The 19,574-nt window shown below is 38.8% G+C and overlaps 1 protein-coding gene across 2 annotated transcripts; it reads left to right on the top strand.

Moving 5' to 3' along the window:
- LOC111224757 (aryl hydrocarbon receptor nuclear translocator-like protein 2) lies at positions 1 to 19,214 on the top strand. Of its 2 annotated transcripts, none has more exons than XM_022749384.1 (17): positions 1 to 108; positions 8,133 to 8,244; positions 8,366 to 8,404; positions 8,496 to 8,537; positions 8,718 to 8,875; positions 8,962 to 9,044; positions 9,150 to 9,242; positions 10,891 to 11,008; positions 11,625 to 11,774; positions 14,423 to 14,654; positions 15,117 to 15,223; positions 15,491 to 15,641; positions 15,906 to 15,961; positions 16,057 to 16,168; positions 16,398 to 16,488; positions 17,100 to 17,196; positions 18,222 to 19,214. In XM_022749384.1, exons 1-17 carry the CDS (start codon positions 66 to 68, stop codon positions 18,377 to 18,379), a joined length of 1,842 nt encoding a protein of 613 aa, XP_022605105.1. In that variant the 5' UTR covers positions 1 to 65; the 3' UTR covers positions 18,380 to 19,214. The 2 variants fall into 2 exon arrangements, with proteins under 2 accessions (XP_022605105.1, XP_022605103.1); XM_022749382.1 differs by having other exon boundaries at positions 15,903 to 15,961.
- Positions 19,215 to 19,574: the final 360 nt, after the last annotated feature.

Genomic DNA, 19,574 nt, shown 5'->3' with positions numbered 1-19,574 from the left:
GTAGCTCCACATGCGCCGCGGCGCTCCGTAGCCTTCACCGGGCACACCGGCTCCAGTCTGCAGGCATGTCGGCCGGTGGCTCTGATGGGACAGTGGACAGGCCAGCAGGTAAGTGCACAACAATGACTGTGTTTGTGTGTAAATCAGCCTGCTACTTTTATTATCAGTGACCAGTTCGTCCAGTTTTTTTTTGTCTTTCTCATCATTTGGCTGGAAAATCGAATCAGAAGTAACACTTCCAGAAAGTAGTTCTGAACTTCTTTACTCCCTTTATACGACAGAATAGGCCACAGTTTGACTGCAGACAGCGACCCATGTTGTAGCGAGAACGGTTTATTGCTAATTACTTTTTGTATTTAACTTTATGGTGACAGCGACTGTAAAGACACCACCTAGCCGAACGGAAGAAGCTAGCCTAGCGGGTAAAGTAACGCGTTACTATGTGCGGCACCGATGACTGGAGCAGCCACGGCACCAGCCTGCTGTAAACCTACTGTACCTAAAATACCGATTGAAAGCCGGTCAACATGCCGCGCGCGTAGTCCAACGGCGTAAACCTATCCATTCATTATTCTGTACTACGTGCTCGTCTCCGGCGGGACGCCCGCACAGGGAGGGAGCTGGAGCGGGGGCTTTGTTCCTTACGCACCTCATGGACTCACGTGACTGTAACCATGACGACGACTTTTCCAATCCGTAACAAAATATTGTTTTTGTGTTGCTAACCTTAGCTATATAGTCAGTTTGCTGCGGGCGCCATCTTTCTCTAACAGACCAAAGTATTTTTATTAACCTAAACTTCACAAAACCGCGCTCTGGGAGCTTAGTTTGTCACGTGGTTCACGAGGTTTTCTCAGTGTGGTCTTTTCTCATTCTCGTTCGGCTTCTTCCTAAAGTGGGTCAGTAGATCAGTGGAGCAGCGCTGCCTTCACTGTGCAGCAGAGGGAGGTAGTCGCTCCCGCCGCTTCTAAACCAGAGCAGGAGGCTCCGCAGTCATGTCAGCCATCGGAACTTATGAAGTCAGCGCCGCCATAGCTCCAAATCTCAGCCAAACTATTAAATACCGGAGGAGATTTAAAAAACAGCCCAGGAAGTCACTTTTTAATACTCCCATGTTATAAAGATAATTAGTCAGTTCCAGTAACACTATAAAACTATATCAGAATATTAATAATCACTAATATATTCCCCGGATATTCTATTAAAATAGAATATCAAGTGCAGTAGACCCACCATAAATTCATTATTACGCATTGGAGCACACCTCCTCACTCAAAAACACAAAGCAATATTTCATAGGGTTATTTAATGTAACCTGTATCAGAAACTATAATAGAAAATACTACATTAAAAGTGCAAGTAAAAAATTTTAATATTTGTGTCAAAATTGTATAAATAAAATGTCCCTTAGAATCAAAGGTAAAAATAATTCTTATCATAAATTGTTTAATTATTGATGTATAAATGTTTAATATATCAATGTTATAGCTGTTGGTTGTTTAAACTCTAGCACTGAATTATGATTTATGAGCTCAAGGAATGTTTTGCATGTAAAATCCTTCAAATTAACTATTAACGCACAGCATCAGTTAGCAGTTTATTCCCCATTCTCCCATTATCTTTCACAGGCACACATACCAACTGTTTTTTTTAATTCTAAAAAACAAGATTAAAGCTACCAAATCTTGGATGCAAATATCGACATATTGATTGTGATGTTTTAGTATTATTAAAGTTAATGTCTGGAAATACTGTAGCCACCTTAAATTCATGTCAGTTACAATGTACTACAAGTAACAGATTTTCACAGTGGAAAAAATTATCAAATGTCAGTAATACTAATAATAGTAATAATAAACGTTATTTATAGAGTATCTTTCATACACACAATGCAGCTTAAAGTGCTGTACAAATAAAAAATACAATTTCAACAACAGTAAAAAATGTTAAAATATATTTAAAAAGAGATGATCAAAATATTAAAAATGCACCAACAGTTCATGCTTTGACCAGAAAACAGACAGCTTTTATATTCATTTTTAATAAAATCATTTTTTATGTCCAGACTTGGGGAGGAGACTCAAACCTCACTGAAGTCCCATGTTACTGATGTTAGAGTCAACTTGCAAATGTTTTTTTCTTTAGATTCTGTTTTTCAGGTTTAGCCTACAAATCTGGTAACTGTAGCTGCCAGGAAGCTCTCACAAAGTGGAAATATTTAAGTGGCATTATTTCAAAAATGTTCAGAAAATAGCCCCATATCTCCATGAGAATGGATAACAGACTTTTGAACACAACATTTCACCTAGAGCCTCTTACAAACGTGACTGTTGATTATTTCTGCATTTGACATGAGTAAAGTATTTAAATTGACACACAACAAATAGCCTACAATTTTATTTTTAAAAGAAATATAGCAACAAAATGTTTGAAAATATCATCTAAAAATGCGGCTGCTTTGTAACAGAATACGTTGTGTGCTAGTCTCATATTGCAAAACATCCTGCAAGCGTGCACATACAGGTTTGAGGTGCTGCAAGAAACCACAGGTCAATCAACCAGAAATAACCTAGAACATACTGTACTAGAAATGTAGGATTTGAGGCTGCCTTCTCTGCATCCACGCAGAACCACAATACTTGTAATTGTGCTCCAAGAAGCAAATGGAAACATTGGGCTCTGGCGTAATATGACTATATGAATGGCCTCAGATAACACTAAAAAAATCATATGTCACACTGAGGTGAGAACCAGAAACATTTAACTTGATTATGTTGTACATGTGGCCCAGTTACACAAAAGCCCTGTAGACAGTGTCCTCCAAAGTATGTGTGCTCACCTATCACGCCGTAAAATCATTCATTATCACTGAGTGTGAGGGATTTCTCTTACAAAAAAAACTACACACTCCACTTACTGAATACACTGCCATACCACTGCTGCTATAGTAGCAGGGGCACAGTTTTAGAGAAGGGGGGCATTTGTGAAATGAGTAAAAATGTGTAAACACTTTTCATTATGTATTCATTGTAATGAATGAATGCAAAATAAACAACTTTAAATCTTCTAATATGAAATAACATCAATAAATACCTGCTGTTAGTAGCTCCAAATAGCCTGCAGCCGGACACAGATTACAAGACAACGGGACCCTGAACACAGACACGTAAAAGGCCCCTCACCCCTCCCCTCCCACATGGGAGCAAGACGCCCTGAATGAACTCTCTGAGGTGCCGCTGTTGGCTGAGAAAACTGCAGCTGAACTCAGCGGACAGGAGATTTTGCTAATTCTGTGTCTCTTTGTGGTTGTTTTATGTCTCTTTGTAGTGATTTTGTGTCTCTTTGTTGTTGTTTTGCCTCTTTGCCGTCATTTTGTGTCTCTTTGTAGTGATTTTGTGTCTCTTTGTAGTTTAGATTGGCATTTAATAAAAAAAAAAAAATTGAATCAACAAAGAGCCCTAACTATACTATTACTGTACAAAAAAAGTCTAGAGGTTAGGTGATATTGCATTTTGGAAGAGTCACAAATGGAAGTGCAGTGACGACAGAGCAAGCAAGTCACTGTTTACATACATAGGTGGACATTAATGGTCTGAACACGGAGCACTAATGGATTAATAAAATTGCAAAGGGTACAGATCCTGGTGCTGCAGATGGAGCTTGAAACTGTGGCCTTGAAACCAACACGGGCTCAGTATGAACAAAAGGACGAGCTTGAGTATGCCTGCGTCTGAGGGTTGTGCGAAACAGCTGTGTGAATGCAGCTTTTGAAAAACACTGTGTGCAGACTGGCTGTTTGAGTTAGATGTGATAAATGCTTAATAGTTGTAATTTGAAAGAAGGTGAGGTGAGGATATTTTTGGGGGTGAAGATGATCATATTATACACTTACAGCCACGACTGCATATGACTGTTTCAAATGTATGGCATCCTGCTGTAGACAGCCACTCCCTGCTCTTCTGTCTCGTAGTGTGGGAGAAACTGAGGGCAACTGCATGCTCACTGGGGCCAGCTTTGGAAAAGTTACCTCACTTGAAGTGTTGAAGTATTATTTTTATTTTTACTAAGTTAACTGTTAAAAATCTCTACAATTTAAAGTTACAAAGAGTGAAACTCACTGATGCAAAAAGCGTCCAAATAATCCAAATGGCTAGCAATGCTAACAAACTAGCTAAAAGAGACACAAAACATACAGTGCAGTCAGAGGTTGTGTACGTTCGGTTGCATTGATAATTGGCCATCGGCTAAAGATTAGAAGCCGCTGAATTTCTGCGGCGCTAAACATAAAAGATTACAATGTAGTATAGAACGAAACACAAATGAAAACAAATACAGACACTAGCTAAAACGCTCCAGGGTAGCCTATTTAATACTACAGTAAGACACGTGGAGGGTTCCTCCCTTTGATTAAAGTCATTCTCCAAAACTCCTGTTTCTGAAAACTCGCATATTGTAGTGTTTTTGGTTCTAAAACAGTGTGCAGTAAATAGCCTGGGTATAAACCAGCTGAGACGGGACCTTGTGTATAATAATAAAATTATAATAATAATAATTTTGTTTTCAGACACAATCCTCTGTTTATTCCTATTTAAATGCATCAGTAATCACTTTTGACCAGGTGCAGTGATTACATTATGTGTCCCAATTACCCAGGTGAAATGAAATAAATCACATTGTCACAATCATTTCATGGACAAAGGAAAAAAATATTTTATTCCAACTTTATGAGCAATATATGAGTATATATATATTTTTATTTCCAAGATGATATATCCCTGCTAAACTATACAAATGAAGTCAGTATATTTAAAATAGGACGATGAAGCTTGTAAAGCAGAAGTTACCTGCCAGTCTAAAAAGTACCATAGAAATTATTACATGAGTATTGACTCAGATTTGGAAGATTGCTTGTTTTGTTTTTAAAATAAATAAAAACATATTTTAGACGCTAACATGTGGTAATTTATGTTTGTATTTATTTGTACTTTGTCAGTGTATATTTACAAAAGCATGAAACTGTATAGAAAAAAACATCTGTAAATGTAAATGTACATTTTTTGTAGATTTATTTTTTATTAATCTGTTTACTGTCTGCCATCTTTCAGCTAAATTGCAAGATTTTTGTTCAGTATTATGACTGCAGCCCTGTAAGACCAACATTTACAATTCAAAGTGTACAAAAATGTTTTGGAAACCCAGCTCTGGTGTTTAGCTGCAGAAAAAAGGAAATACAGATGTAATGCTCACACCTTCAAGAATGTCAAACTGTGTCTTACTTTCAAACCACAACTTCTTTCTTTCTCCAGTTTGCTGGAGTTTTTTTTTTGTTTTGTTTTGTTTTTTATACTAAAAGTTTCATATTTTCAGTCACGTGGTAAAATTTTAAGCACAGCTTGTATTCAGACCTTTACTGTGGCTGTTCAACCTCGACTGTCTCTGTAATTTATGCTGTTTGGACGCTCTGCTTAACATCCTCTGCTTACCTTTCATGACCTGTTATTGTGTGTGTGTGTGTGTGTGTGTGTGTGTGTGTGTGTGTGTGTGTGTGTGTGTGTGTGTGTGCGTGTGTGTGTGTGTATGTGTGTGTTTCTGTGTATGTGTATTTGTGTGTGTGTGTGTGTGTGTGTGTGTGTGTGTTGAAGGTAGAATCAGGAGACACCCAAATAGCTGCGCCTGCTCTGTTTTTGTGGGATTTTAAAGCAAGACATTTTCATCCTGACTGCTGGTTTGAAATGACTTTAATAGCATTAAAAAGTGTGTCACTTAAAAACATCTTTGTTGCTTTCGGCTGTAAAGTTTGTCGCATATTTGTGGTTCCATTTATTGGCCTTGTGCTTTGCTGTGGCTGTGCTTTCCTGGCTATCTGTCACATCTATAGTCCAAATCAGGCCATATACACTCTCACTTTCCATTACTGAATACCACCAAGTACTTCAAGTGGGATTAAATGTACGCATATAAAAGCTAGAGCCATAAAGTAGTTCATGTGGCTCATATCGTGCGTGCAGAGTTTGTCACACTCCTTTGCTTTTCCTCCGCGGGTGGTGGTCTATGTTTCTGTGTTTCAGTGATTATGGTATGTCATCTGCTGCCCTGCAGGCTTGGCCTCTCGTCAGCACTCGTGTCACGACTGGTGCTTTTTAGCTCTCGCGTGACTCGGGAAACGTTGACCGCACAAAGCGGGCACTGTTGCTTCCAAGATGGCACATTTTAATCAGTCAGCTGGCACAGGTAGCAGATGAAATAGCCCTTGACTAACTAACAAGGGAAAAAGGGAAAAACTGTGGGACCTCGGAGGCAGTGTGTTGTGTAGCATCATTGCTGCGGTGGGTGGAAGGGAGAGCCGGCAAGCGCGCACTCCCACATTCCACTTTTGCGTCAGTGATGACCCACTAAACTCCTCTGGAGGGATTAAAGAAAATTGTGTCGATAACATTAAATTTCACTTCACTGCTGATTGAATGGAAAAAGTTGTAAAAGCCTAATGTTTGTCTGTGAAGTTTGACTTTTGTACCTATGGAAAGGGTCACTATTACCCCTCCGACAGGTTTCCTTCTAGCTAACTTTAAATAAAGTGTGATTTATTATTTATATATTGTGCAAATGTTGAGGGATAAACATTAAAATCTACTTTAAAGCTTAAAAAATGCAGTTATTTTAAGTGTCCCAGTTAATATTATCAAACTAGCAGAAAAAAAACATTTCTGTTTTTTACAGAAATGTTGATTACTAAAAGTTTAATGTTATTAACAATTACTTTTTCTCCCTTGGAGAAAAAAAGCCAGAAAAAATGGGTCAGTCATGGTCAACAGTCACAGTTTATCTGCATTTTATTTTCCCCCAAATGAATGACACAATTTAAAGTATGGGAGTCCTGAGAGATAAGTAGGTCAATGTTACAGCATTATGAAAGCATTAGGTAAGATGATAGCCCAAACCCCATTTGCTCTCACGTGCCTTTTAAACTGACAAAGGGCAAAAAATAGCTGGAGGTTTGGCGCCGTTCAATGGCAAGCTTGAGACAGTGCATTGAGAGTTTGCCTAGAAACAGATGACTAGAGAGCAGGACTGAGCCAAGGCATTTTAAGTGTGTGTGTATGTGAGTGTGAGTGTGTGTGTGTGTGTGTATGTGTGTGTGAGTGTGTGTGTGTGTGTGTGTGTGTGTGTGTGTGTGTGTGTGTGTGTGTGTGTGTGAGGGAGAGGGAGAGAGAGGGGGATGTGGGTTTGGCGAGAGACTAAATAGAAATGAAAAGCCGAAAGAGAAAGAGAGGAATTCGGGCAGTCCTGCACTCAGAAATGTGTTTGGCTTTTCAACAATCCTGTGTCAGATATCAGGCTTTTCAAAATAGTTGCCACCCACTCTGGCAAACACTTCCATGAGTCATCCTGTCTGGCTTTTTAGGACAAAAAAGGTTGTAACAAAGCTGTGCCAAAATCACCTTAGTTTCAATATAAAAAAGCGAAGTTTCACAGGTATGACCTAAAAACTGAGAGTTTGCTTCTGTAGGGTTTTGGAGTTCTAAATGTTTTCAGTTCTATGACAGTAATAATTGTTTTTTCTATTTATTAAAATGTCACAGACAAAGCTGCTATGATTAGCATCAAATTAATTAGGTGCAACAGTCCTATGATAACATAAATATTTATGAATATTTTCAAAACAATCAGAGTGTAACAATTGCCGCAGTAACCTGTAATCATCGCCACTGTACGTCACATCATAATTACAGGCGCAGCTTCGGTCACTGTCAGCTATTAACCCAAGATGTCATACATAACCTAAAGGTGCATTGATTTTTTTTTTATTGTGATGCGGTTCAGGTCTGACTTGCCACCAATTAAAAATAGAATAAAACTCACTATATTACAGTATTATATATTTCAAGGCATTAGCACATATAGTTGATAGGAACCAGTCTTACCAGCATCGTGCTTCTTGGTGAACTCTTTTTGTTTGCTGCTCAATATGTGCAACAAACCTCTCAAACCCCAGCGGCAGAGCGAGTCTCATTAATTCATTCATGGTGAATTATTAATGGAGCATCTGACAAGCCAGCAATATGGAGATCTGCAGGCTGATGTATTTCTTTACAGTCTCTCACATCCCCGTGACGGTTGTTTTCATGTATCAGATCCTGCAGAAGAGGAGAAAGGCCAAGCGAGCCAGGCCGGCCCCTCGCTGCCAGCTGTCGAGCTGCCAAGGAAACGAAAGGGAGTTGTGGAGAAGTCAGACACCCATGTACAGTAAGAGGAGTGCTATGTTGTTGTTTTGATGACTTCTTACTTTATTTTCTCTGGAGTAAATACAGTTTGATTACCATGTGGTGCAATGCATACATCGTTCTTCCTATACATTAAATTACAGGCAAAGCCTCGACTTTCAAATGGAAGATGACCTCAGCAGGTAGGCCTACACTGACTTCTTGTCTTTCTTCACACTCCGTCTTCTGAGGGAATTCCGGCAAAGAATTTGATTTTGATCTTTCTATTTGCAGATCTGAAGGAGACGATCAGCAAGTCAAAATGAAATGCTTCAGGTGACTCTACTGTATATCAAATTAATCTGCTATCTGTGTCTTAAAAAAAAAACCTTGGTGGCTCTGATTGGTCTCATTTGTGTGATGTTGTTGTCCCCAATGATAGATACAGCAGTTCAACCATCTTCAGTTCAAGATATGCAGTATAGGTTTATTATATTTATTGGATATTACCTACAGGGAGCCTCACCGCCAGATCGAGAAGCGGCGAAGAGATAAAATGAACAACCTCATCGACGAGCTGTCTGCCATGATCCCTGCCTGTCAGCCCATGGCTCGAAAACTCGACAAACTCACTGTGCTGCGAAAGGCTGTCCAACACCTGAAAGCCCTCAAAGGTAGCTCTCAACCCACCGCGTAAATCAAAATGTCAGTAACATCTCCTCTGCTCCGTCTAAAATCCTCTTATCTGCCGTGATTTCAGCTGGGACGAGCAGCGCCTTTACTGACACCGCCTACAAGCCTTCCATCCTGCCTCATGATGACCTCAGGCACCTTCTGCTCAGGGTAGCTGCTCATGTGCGACCACAACGAATCCCGTTTGATGATACATTTATCTGTCTGTCTATTAATACGTACATTTATTTATCCATCTATCTATCTATCTCCCAGGCTGCAGACAGTTTCCTGTTAGTTGTAAGTTGTGACCGAGCGAAAATCCTGTTCATCTCTGAGTCCGTCTCCAAGATCCTCAACTTTAGTCGGGTGTGTTTTACCGACGCTGCACTACATCACACACTCACTTTGCTGTTGTCGTCATGTTATGGATATTAAAAACCAAAGTTGCAGCTGGTGAAGTTGCACAACATTTAATTAAAGGTCCCATATAGTATAAGGGTAGATGTCCATGTGTTGTTTGATTATAAAGCAGGTCTAGGTTCTATATTAATACTGTGAAAGTATCAAAGCCTCAGTCCACAGAGAAATGCACACAGCCTGTAATCAGGAACTGATCCTTAAAACCAGCCGTCAGGACTTCTGTAACTTTGTGATGTCACAACAAAGCAGTCACTGCCCTGAGCCATGCCCCAAGCCCCACCCACCTGAACCCACCATCCAACCTTGCAGGATTTGGTTTCTCTGCTTGTTTACCTGAAATCTGCTATATTTTTATTGGATCACTCAGAAAACAGTCAATCAATCAGAGGAGAGGATCAGAGCCTCCTCTCTTCTGATTGGTCTGTTGTTACTAGCGCTCCAGAGAGAAGCCTGAGAGAGGAGATGTAAAACTACATTGAGATGGTTTTTGGTTCTTAAAACCACAAATATATCTTCTTATGGATCAACACTTCAAATAAAACACAGGAGAAGAGAAAAATATGGAGCATTAATGTGCAATTGTACCTTTTTTGTTTTTCTGTCTTTTGAACATCACCCAAAGCAAAAAGGCCATAAAAGTACATTGTTCCAAACTGACCAAATGTAGTGAAAGTTTATCAGGTGAGACAAAAGTAGTTCATATAGTTTGTTAGATAATTGAAAATAAAAAAATAAAAAACATTTTTTGGTGAGGGGTTAAAGGAAAAGTATGAAGCTTTATATTTTCATGCTTCATTTTGATTATTTAACTAACAGAATTATCTGTTCATATATTCAGGTATATTCTTGACTTTTCTGATTATTTTTACGTTTTTCCAGTTTTCGGGGCTCTAGATAAAAGTCCCTTCTTCATCTGCTCCCAGCATGTGCATTAGTTTGTGCTGTTGCCACATCATCCTTTTGTGGCTGGCAAACCAAATCTTTACGACTCAGTCTTCACAGAGAACAAACAGCCCTGATGAAGGTCTGATAGCTCTGTAAGTAAAACCTAATAATCAAGGTCACATCTTGTTTTGTTTTTTTTTATTTTTCTGCATTTTTCTGGCAGTTGCTGAGCTTTTATACGTTTTCTGAAAGTCAGTTCAAAGCGCTTGGCAGCCAGAATGATAACCACACCTGCTCTATATTCTTGACCACATTTTCCAGCTTTGAGATGCTCTGTAGAGAGGAACAGAGATTAGGAGGGATACAAGAGAAGAGCTTCTAAAGAAATTTGACTCCGTGTCTGCAGGGCAGCATGTGCTATTGAGGGCTTAGCAGTAAATGACTAACGAATGGATACATGCTGCAGCAGTTCTCTTTCAGGTTGTATTCAGAGCGCTCTGTAACAGTCCACATACATTTACTGTACGCAAATGTCTCCAGATATTTCAAATTAGGTTTTGATGCAATGAGAATAAATAGAACTGAGCAAACAACACATGTTCTCATGTAAGCAAATGGTGGTGGTTTAGTTTTTCTTATTTGTAATGCAGAATCAAAGCAAATCTGACAGTATGACATGAGTAAACAGATATGTCGTTGGGATTCACAGGTGGAGCTGACTGGGCAGAGCCTGTTTGATTTCATCCACCCCAAAGACATCAACAAGGTGAAGGAGCAGCTGTCGTCCTCAGAGATGTACCCCCGCCAACGCCTCATCGACGCGGCAAGTAAGTCTCTTCGCTAGTGTTTCTGTCATGGTTTGCCCTGACTGACAATTTATGTTTGAGCTTTTGGATTGTTATGTTTGGACATTGGTTTCATTTCCTGTTTTATTGTTCAATTACTTCCCTTGAGTGTCTGGTAGTTATTTTAATTCCTCTCTTTGTCCTGTTTCCCTCATTAATGATTGTCTGCCGCGCCCTAATGTGTTTCACCTGAGTTCTACTCCCCTTGCATTCCCTTGTGTATTTAAGTCTCTGTCTTCGCCTTTGTCTGTCAGTTCATCCTATCTTCCTGTTGTATTCCTGGTTGCCCTTTTGAAGTTGTCTCCTTGTGTTTTCATTTTTTTGGACTTTTGTTTCTCCAGCCTGGATTTATTTCTACATTGAGTAAGACTTTTTTCCTTGTTTAATAAATTACTTAACTCAAACAGCCCAGTCTTTTGTGTTTGGTGTGCACTTGGGTCCTAACTCTACAAAACCTGACACTTTCCTCTTTGAGAGAAAACACAACAGACATGAAGGGGCACTCTAACCCAGTGTGGAAGATCAGCATTGGAGCTAAATGATTTTCAATTCAAACCATCTGAGAGTGAGCACTGTGTGTCCGTCTGTGTGTGTGCAGCTGGAGCTCAGGTCCAGGCGGACTCCCCCGCCAGGGTGTCCCACCTGTCAACTGGGTCTCGGCGATCCTTCTTCTGCCGCATGAAGCACAGTCGGGTGACGGGGAAGCAGGAGGAGAAACGCTCGCTGCCCAGTATTTCCAAAAAGAAAGGTGGGTTCACACATCTCGGCATTCAACTCCTTAGCAATCAACATGCAAGAACCAATAATCAATATTGCAAATATAACACTTGAGTAGGATGTACTGTGAGGAGTATCGGGTTACGATGGCCCCTGATTGCCACTCAGCTCGAGAACGACTGATTGAAACAGCTGCTGATGCTGATCGGCTAATACAAGCACAGTGCTACTCTAGAGGTTGCAGGACTTCTTATAATCTTATTAAGCCACATAATTAAAGAATGAAGCTTCAATCTACATCAATATGCACAGGCAGTTCACAGCCTCTGTTCACATGACCACCAGCTACACTGATCTGGTTCTGCTGCTCCACACAGCATCCTATTTTCAAGTTAACACTTTACTCCACTGGAAGTACCAGGTGGGAGGGATGTGCTGCTGAAGCCAAGACAATAGGTGCCAAGGAAATGGTGCTAATTTTGGATGGTTTCATATGTGTTCTCTTGAGTGCTTGAGGTGGTTCAACTGAGACAAACAATTTCTCAAAAGGACAGGACAAGTATTCTGTTTTGTGTATTTAGCTGTGTTCAGTTGAGGCCACTTTGGCCCAAACAGATGAGAAGGAGGACTGAGGAGTACTTATCTAAAGATGAATAAGATATGTAAATGTGTTTCTTGCATGGAGGTTTCTGTTCAGGCAGCTGGTGGAAAACAAAGATTTGTTCCCTGCCTAGATTGCCCAGGAGGAAATAAAGAAATGATCTGATTAGGATCTGGTGAGGAGGTGGATGAGGATGCGGTTGGGTCGTGACCGCTTCTCCCCCTCTCTCCATCTGTTGGCAACAGTTTGCTGGGGTTGAATGTAAGTAGGTGAGCCTTAACCTCTATACCTATGGCAAGATGTGACCTCAATTTCCATGGAAAGAAGGAACACAAATGACTTCCTTATCTCTTGAGCTGCATTCATGTTCCACAGCTCACATGCAGAATTATAATTAAATAAATCAGTTTTTTTTGTACACAAAAATTAGTATTCCTAACTTTTCTCAATGCGGGTCAGTTTTACAGAGTGAGTGGGAAGAATTCAGGGATGGATGAAGACTATTTTTTTTTTTTTTTTTTTTTCCAAAGAGATGCCACAATTTAAAACGTGTTATTCGGCACAGGAAGTAGGTCAGTGTTACAGCGTTGTATAACCTCAAAGTAAGAAGATGGTGCAAGCCCCACTTACTGTAAACTGAACTGTGGTGGCAGAAAGGTTTGGCACCACTCGGTGGCAAAACTCAGTAACTGCACTGCAGCGCACAAGGAAGGGCAGAAATGAGCTTTAAAATGCCAGGGTCCCATAATAATCAGTTATTTTCTGTCATACACTGTAGATGGATCAGAATGACTCTATTAAATAAAAAATAAATTAAAAGACTTTTATTTTTATTTATGTTTTGTTAATCTCAGAAAAGCAGTTTATTTTAATAAGTAAAAATTGAAGGGTAAATCTTGTGATATTATCCACAAAGTATTATCAGCAAAATGTAGTTTAAGTATCAAAAGTAAAAGTTCTGTTTCATTTATGTCGAGTTTTCCTGAAACAAGAGGGGGCCCCAACCAGTTTCTGCTTTTCTGTTGAGGGCCATGATTATAAAAGTTTGGAAATGATATGTTTAATCTTAAACAATGTTGTATTTTATAATTTTATATTTTTAAATGTAAAATTTTAATCTGTAAAGTGACCAATTACTGCAGCTTTCAAATGTAATATATGTACATATATTGAATTTCCATATATAAAAATATTTGTACATATAAAATAAAAACATATGTAAAAACTATATATGAAACATGAAATATATTAAAAATTGGAACAATTTCATACATTGACATATATTTCAAGCCCATGTTTATGTATATATACTTATATTGTAGACATATGTTAGATAAATATATATACATTACAAAGCCTGTCAGTATATGTTGATATTATATACAGTAGGGTCCAGAAGTCTGAGACCACGTTCCTAGAATGTAAAAGTCAATGTCCCTATATCAAGCGGGATGTTGAAGTTTATAACGTAGGAAACACCAATAGTAAAATTTGTATCTGTACATATATTAAAAACATCTATATGATTTTTACACATTTTTACACAGTCTTTATATGGTATAACATACTGCAACCATAAATGTTAACGATATTCAATTAATTATAGCCTATATGTAAGTTCATTAAAACACACATATAGAAATTGAACATGTTTATATGTTTTTCTTATTAATTTCTCATCAATTTTAAACATGTCTATCCTCCCATTCTGGGAAAAGTGGTCTTAGACCCTGTGTATAATGTCAACATACAGTATACCGACAGGCTTTGGGTTGGATATATATTTATGTAACAAGCATACATACTTAAACATACATTTTTGTATTGGCTAGACATAAATGTCAATATATAAATGGGTTACAGATATAACTTTTACATATGTTTATATTTTATTTGTACATTTATTTCATATATGGAAATTCATTATCTGTATCTATAACATTTGTGTATAAAACAGCAGAAAATGAAATCCTCTGTGCCCTTTGTGATCCTGTTTGCAGTAATACGTGCAGTTCTCCAGGCAGTAGTTGCGACGTTATTTACAAATGTTTACAGCCTGCTTGTTTTTCTCTCCACAGACACATACAGATACTGTACCCTCCACTGCACTGGATACATGCGGAGTTGGCCGAGCAGCCAGCTGGACCCGGAGGGCGACTCCGAGAAAGAACCAAACCTGACCTGCCTGGTGATGGTGTGCCGCCTCCACCCTCACGTGCCCCACCACCCTTCCAAAGACATCAACGTCAAGCCCACTGAGTTCATCACCCGCTGTGCGATCGACGGCAAGTTCACTTTTGTAGATCAACAGTGAGTTTCCCAATTCTAACTAACTGCATCTGCACCATTTATCTCTCTGTCGCGAGGCGCGGATTTGTTCCAAAGACACGGTTCTGCTGAGAAAGGTGTGGCTGAGGCGTGTTGTGGCGAGGAGTCCTCTCAGTGTATAGCATGAGTTTTGGCAGTGGAGATAATCCTTTCTGTCTTTGCCGTTGTTCCTCAGAAGGAGGTGTGCATCTTGATGACATCACATCTCTTCTCATTTTTGGGAAGTAATTTCACACCACAAGTATAGTGAATCATTTTATCAAATTTCCCATATGTGTGACTGCTGGGTGATGACATGCGGAGAGGCTCATTCATACTGTTATCCACTGTCATTCCATGTTCACTGTCTCTGTTTCGACACAATCCTGAGGGACGGCACGGCATGGCGGGAGAGACGGGAGTAAACGAGAATATCTAAACTACCTATTTATCCTCTTTTCCCAGAGCCACAACAGTCATTGGTTATTTGCCACAGGAAGTTCTTGGCACGTCGTGTTACGAGTACTTCCACCAGGACGACCTGCAGCACCTCGCAGAGAAACACAGGCAAGGTGATGGAGCAAAGCCGCCGCTGCTGACAAATTGAAACCCATATCTGATTCAAAATTTACAACTGAGCTCAGATAACTGTAGCTCAAAACGAGATGTCCATGATGTTTGAAAATGATGAGATTTTTTTTTTTCATGTAGAAGTTCAAGAATGTGAACTTTTCTAATGATTAGTAATTTCAACGTACGCCAGTGTAACAACATTTTTTTTTTTTTTGTAATTTTCCACTGTGCTTTGTGATTGACACCTGCATCCAAACTCTTGGCAGTTCTTCGAAGCAAAGAGAAGATTGAGACGCAGTGTTACAAGTTCAAAACAAAATATGGCTCCTATGTTTCGCTGCAAAGTCAGTGGTTTAATTTCACAAATCCATGGACCAAAGAAGTTGAGTTTATCGTGTCTTCAAACAGGGTCATCTCGTAAGTATTGATGCATTTATGAGGATGTCATTAAGTTGCACCTTTTTTTTTATCTCACACATCAGATATAGTAAAAAATACTATAGGACGGAGGTGTTACATACTCTTGGAACAACCCTGATAAAGTGTAATTGATGCTGATTGTCCAAAACCTTTTGTTTTTAATGTTGATTTCCTGTTATTTTCCCACATTGTTCATCATATTGCCATAAATGACAGTTTATTGATGCATGAAGCAGCATATTTACTCCTTTGCACCAGCAGGGGGCCTGGTCACACAAAGGATGATGAGGAGGCAGGCAGCTCAAAAGCACTTCAGGGTAAGAAATACAGACTGTATTCAAATAGGCATTTATGTTTATTTTTTATTTTTTCTAATGTAAATGTTGATTTTTACTGTTTTCTTCTTCCACAGAAGACACAAAGCATATACCTGTAATTCCTGGCCTTTCCAGTGGTTTGGGCCCAATGATCTACGCAGGCAGTATAGGGACCCAAATCGCAAATGAGCTCATCGACTCCTACAGGTGGTGTGTGTGTGTGTGTGTGTGTGTGTGTGTGTGTGTGTGTGTGTGTGTGTGTGTAAAATGATTAAACTCAACAGAAATGGTAGTATTCCATCATTATTTATATTAGAAGGGTTGAAATGGGTTAAGATAAATATATATATATGTATGTATATATATATATATATATATATATGTATATGTATGTATATATATATATATATATATTTGCTCCTGTATTTTTGAGCAGGTTGAACTCGTCTCCATCGAGCGGAGCTTCCAGTCCGTTTGGCCCGGTCCAGGAGAAATGTCCACTGGTGTCCCCAAATACCAGCAGGAGTGTGAGTGACCTGAATTACAGCACATTTACAGTATTTAGGATTTTGCTGTCAATTTTAGTGGCATAAGGAGGTTTAATTCAAATGCATGGCTATGGAGTTTATATGTTCTTTGAGTTTTTTAATGCAAAACTTTTGTATAGAGACATGAAATTTTATGCTAACTTTAGTTCTATGTGATATTTATGTGGAAATGGAAGCTGTCTCTCATACGTTGTACATTTCCAAACAAATGAATAGTGACAAGGGGAGTTCTGGTGATGCAGACGCATAATTTGGAAGCAGCTTGCACAGGGTTAGGGTTATTGATTGAGTTCACAACCTCATGCTACAATATTATGAAGCACTGTTACCACTAATAGATAGTTAGGTAGTAATCCCAAATGAAATTGAGGACTGAATGATTCCATCGTTTCATCTGAGCTGTATTTCCACCAGTGCATGTTTACATGTCTCTGTCAACCTGAAGGCTTTATTCAAATGTAGGAGAAAATGTGTAGAAGGAATTAAGACGGTGTCTGCTTCTACAACCCATTTTCTTGAGTTGAATTACACACTTCAGCGGAGGAGATGGGCTCCTGTGCAGTGTTTCAGCGTAAAATGGCTTTTTCCAGGCATCCAGCAGAGAGGACGCAGCAGGCAGTTCATCACAGTCCCAGTCTGACTCGAGGACAGCAGCGGGCGCTAGCAGTGCAGCTTCTGAAAGTACAGGTACTGTCAACAGGATAGTAAATTCAAACCAACTTTATCTACATCTCTGCAAAGAAATGTGCCACACTCATGAAACCGGGCCTAAAGTCTCCAAAAAAACTGCATTTTATATCATATGTACCATATTATAGCAAAGAACTCATGCACACTTTATATTGTTGACACCACTGACGATTTCACAGCTGCAGGCCCCTAATCATCAGCTGATCCAATTAGATGACACAAATGCAGTATGAATGCAGTTCTGTATGACATAATAAAAACAATAACACCAAAATCCAAATTGAATAATTAATGCAAAACGCTCAAATATCCAACAATGCTCTAAGTGAATGTTAGTTGCTAGCTCACTTGGCTAAATAAACGTTAGGTAAAGAGCATGTGATGTTAGCCTTTTGGAGAAGCTAACACAGATTGTTAGTCCAGGATGATCAAGGCATTCTTTCATGTGTGTTATCAATGTCTGTGTTTTATTCCAGAGAATTGCTTGTGCAAAATGTACACGTAAAATTAAAAAATTAAAAAAATATATTTTCCAAAGCGACTGTACTGTAACTTTAGTGACAAATGCATATCACTCTATACAACAAGCTAATGTTTAACAGCAGTTAACCAATGTTTAGTGCTAGCATTCAGTGGAATTCTTATGTGTTTTTTCCTCCACTTGCTAATGTTTAGATGCTAATGTTAGCTAGGATACATCCACAAAAAAGACTGAAGATTAAGCTATAGTGTTTGTCCAGTAAGGCTTAAACATCCTACTTAGTGTGTTTCTTTCAAAGTTTATGGAGTATGAAGAAAGCGACACACCTCCTGCCTAGGGACCCTACTACCGACATGCGGTTGGACCCTTCTCTGTTCAAATCAGCAACTTAAGTACAAGTGAACAAGGCAGGACAAGGGAAAATGAGTTAATTAAAAACAAGACATGACCAAATAAAAAGAGACCGCTCATCACAGACAAATTATATTCAGCAGTTTACCTTCAACCCTGAAATCCTGTTTCTTTGGTCTGTTTCACCCAGGTGAGCCGTCCCAGCTAGACCTGGACAGCATGGTGGTGCCAGGCCTGAGCAGCTTCAGCAGTGATGAGGCAGCCATGGCCGTCATCATGAGCTTGTTGGAGACGGATGTAAACATGGGTCAATCGGGGGACTTTGAGGACTTACACTGGCCTTTCTAGGGGGCGCACAGACTTTCAGCCTCTCTGCGATCTCTTGTGCCGTTTTCTTGCCATTTGCAGAGAACTTGGGCATTTAGTTGTTCATTTTTGTGACCGACTGATCTGGCCTTGCACAAGCGAACCCACTGGATCCAAGAGAAACCAGCTGCAGACACAGGATGGTAGACCTCAACCATGGAGGAATACATGACTCCAGTGCAGTTTTTGTCCTTTTAGTGTGGAGACAATAGCGAACCCAGCCGATTAGTGCACCATAGTTCGATTGTTGAAAAAGAAGAATCTAAAAACTTGATGCACAGTGATCCACTAACCTAGATGTCCAAACAAGGAGAGGTGATATACCAAATGTTGTTCAATGAAAATTGAGGAAAAACAATGTTTCTTTCTATTATTTTGTTTAGTTCTTTGACTTAAACTTTCTGGGAGAATGTAGCTCACTATTACTTTAGCTATTTGGTTGTGGTAAATAAGGCCAATATAGCCTGCTATTTGTAACATTATGGGTAAGATGGGACATCGCTTAGTATGTTACCTCTCCTTGGTCCTTGTTTGAACATCTAAGTTAGTAGATTGAGTGCTTGTAAAGGTCTAGAACATTATATTCATCTTCAATATGGTAACAATAATACTTAAAGATCTCATAACTATATTAACAATAAAACAGTAATATATCCATATCTATCCAAGGAATAGACTCAGATTTAAGTAAGATTTAAATAACTGCTATTTCTGTGGATATTATATTTAAATATCTGAACTGAAGCTGTAGATTTAATAAAACGTGGTCTAAAGAAATTAATATGGAACATTTTACATTCAAGAATATTTATTATGGAATAATTATGGAGGACAAATAAATTGTATTTCTTGGAAATATAATTTTATTGAAGTATTTTTACATATGTTTTTTTATTTGAATATGCTCATATAAATATGTTCACGAATGTGATTTTTCATGTTCACCCTTTTATAATCTTGTTAGAGATCACATTCAGTTTGTCTGAACAACAAAAAACATGGATGGCAATAAAGTAGTACATTAATATATTAACATAGTAATAATATTGATAATGATGATAAAATTGAATAAATAGCCATTCAAAAATTGTAGATTTCAATTACAAATTTGTACAAAAAAGTAATAAATTATACTTTATTTAATTTTTATTTTTAAAAGAATATAAGTATACAGCAC

This window comes from Seriola dumerili, unplaced genomic scaffold, assembly GCF_002260705.1.
Source record: "Seriola dumerili isolate Sdu_G_001 unplaced genomic scaffold, Sdu_1.0 BDQW01000138.1, whole genome shotgun sequence".
NCBI classification, from domain to species: Eukaryota; Metazoa; Chordata; class Actinopteri; order Carangiformes; family Carangidae; genus Seriola; species Seriola dumerili.
This window is presented reverse-complemented; position numbering and strand designations above follow the sequence as displayed.

Coding starts and splice junctions, on each gene's coding strand:
- LOC111224757 (XM_022749382.1), top strand. CDS start 66: ATGTCGGCCGGTGGCTCTGATGGGACAGTGGACAGGCCAGCAG. Junction 8,405..8,495: donor ATGGAAGATGACCTCAGCAG/GTAGGCCTACAC, acceptor TTCTATTTGCAG/ATCTGAAGGAGACGATCAGC. Junction 16,169..16,397: donor GAGCTCATCGACTCCTACAG/GTGGTGTGTGTG, acceptor ATTTTTGAGCAG/GTTGAACTCGTCTCCATCGA.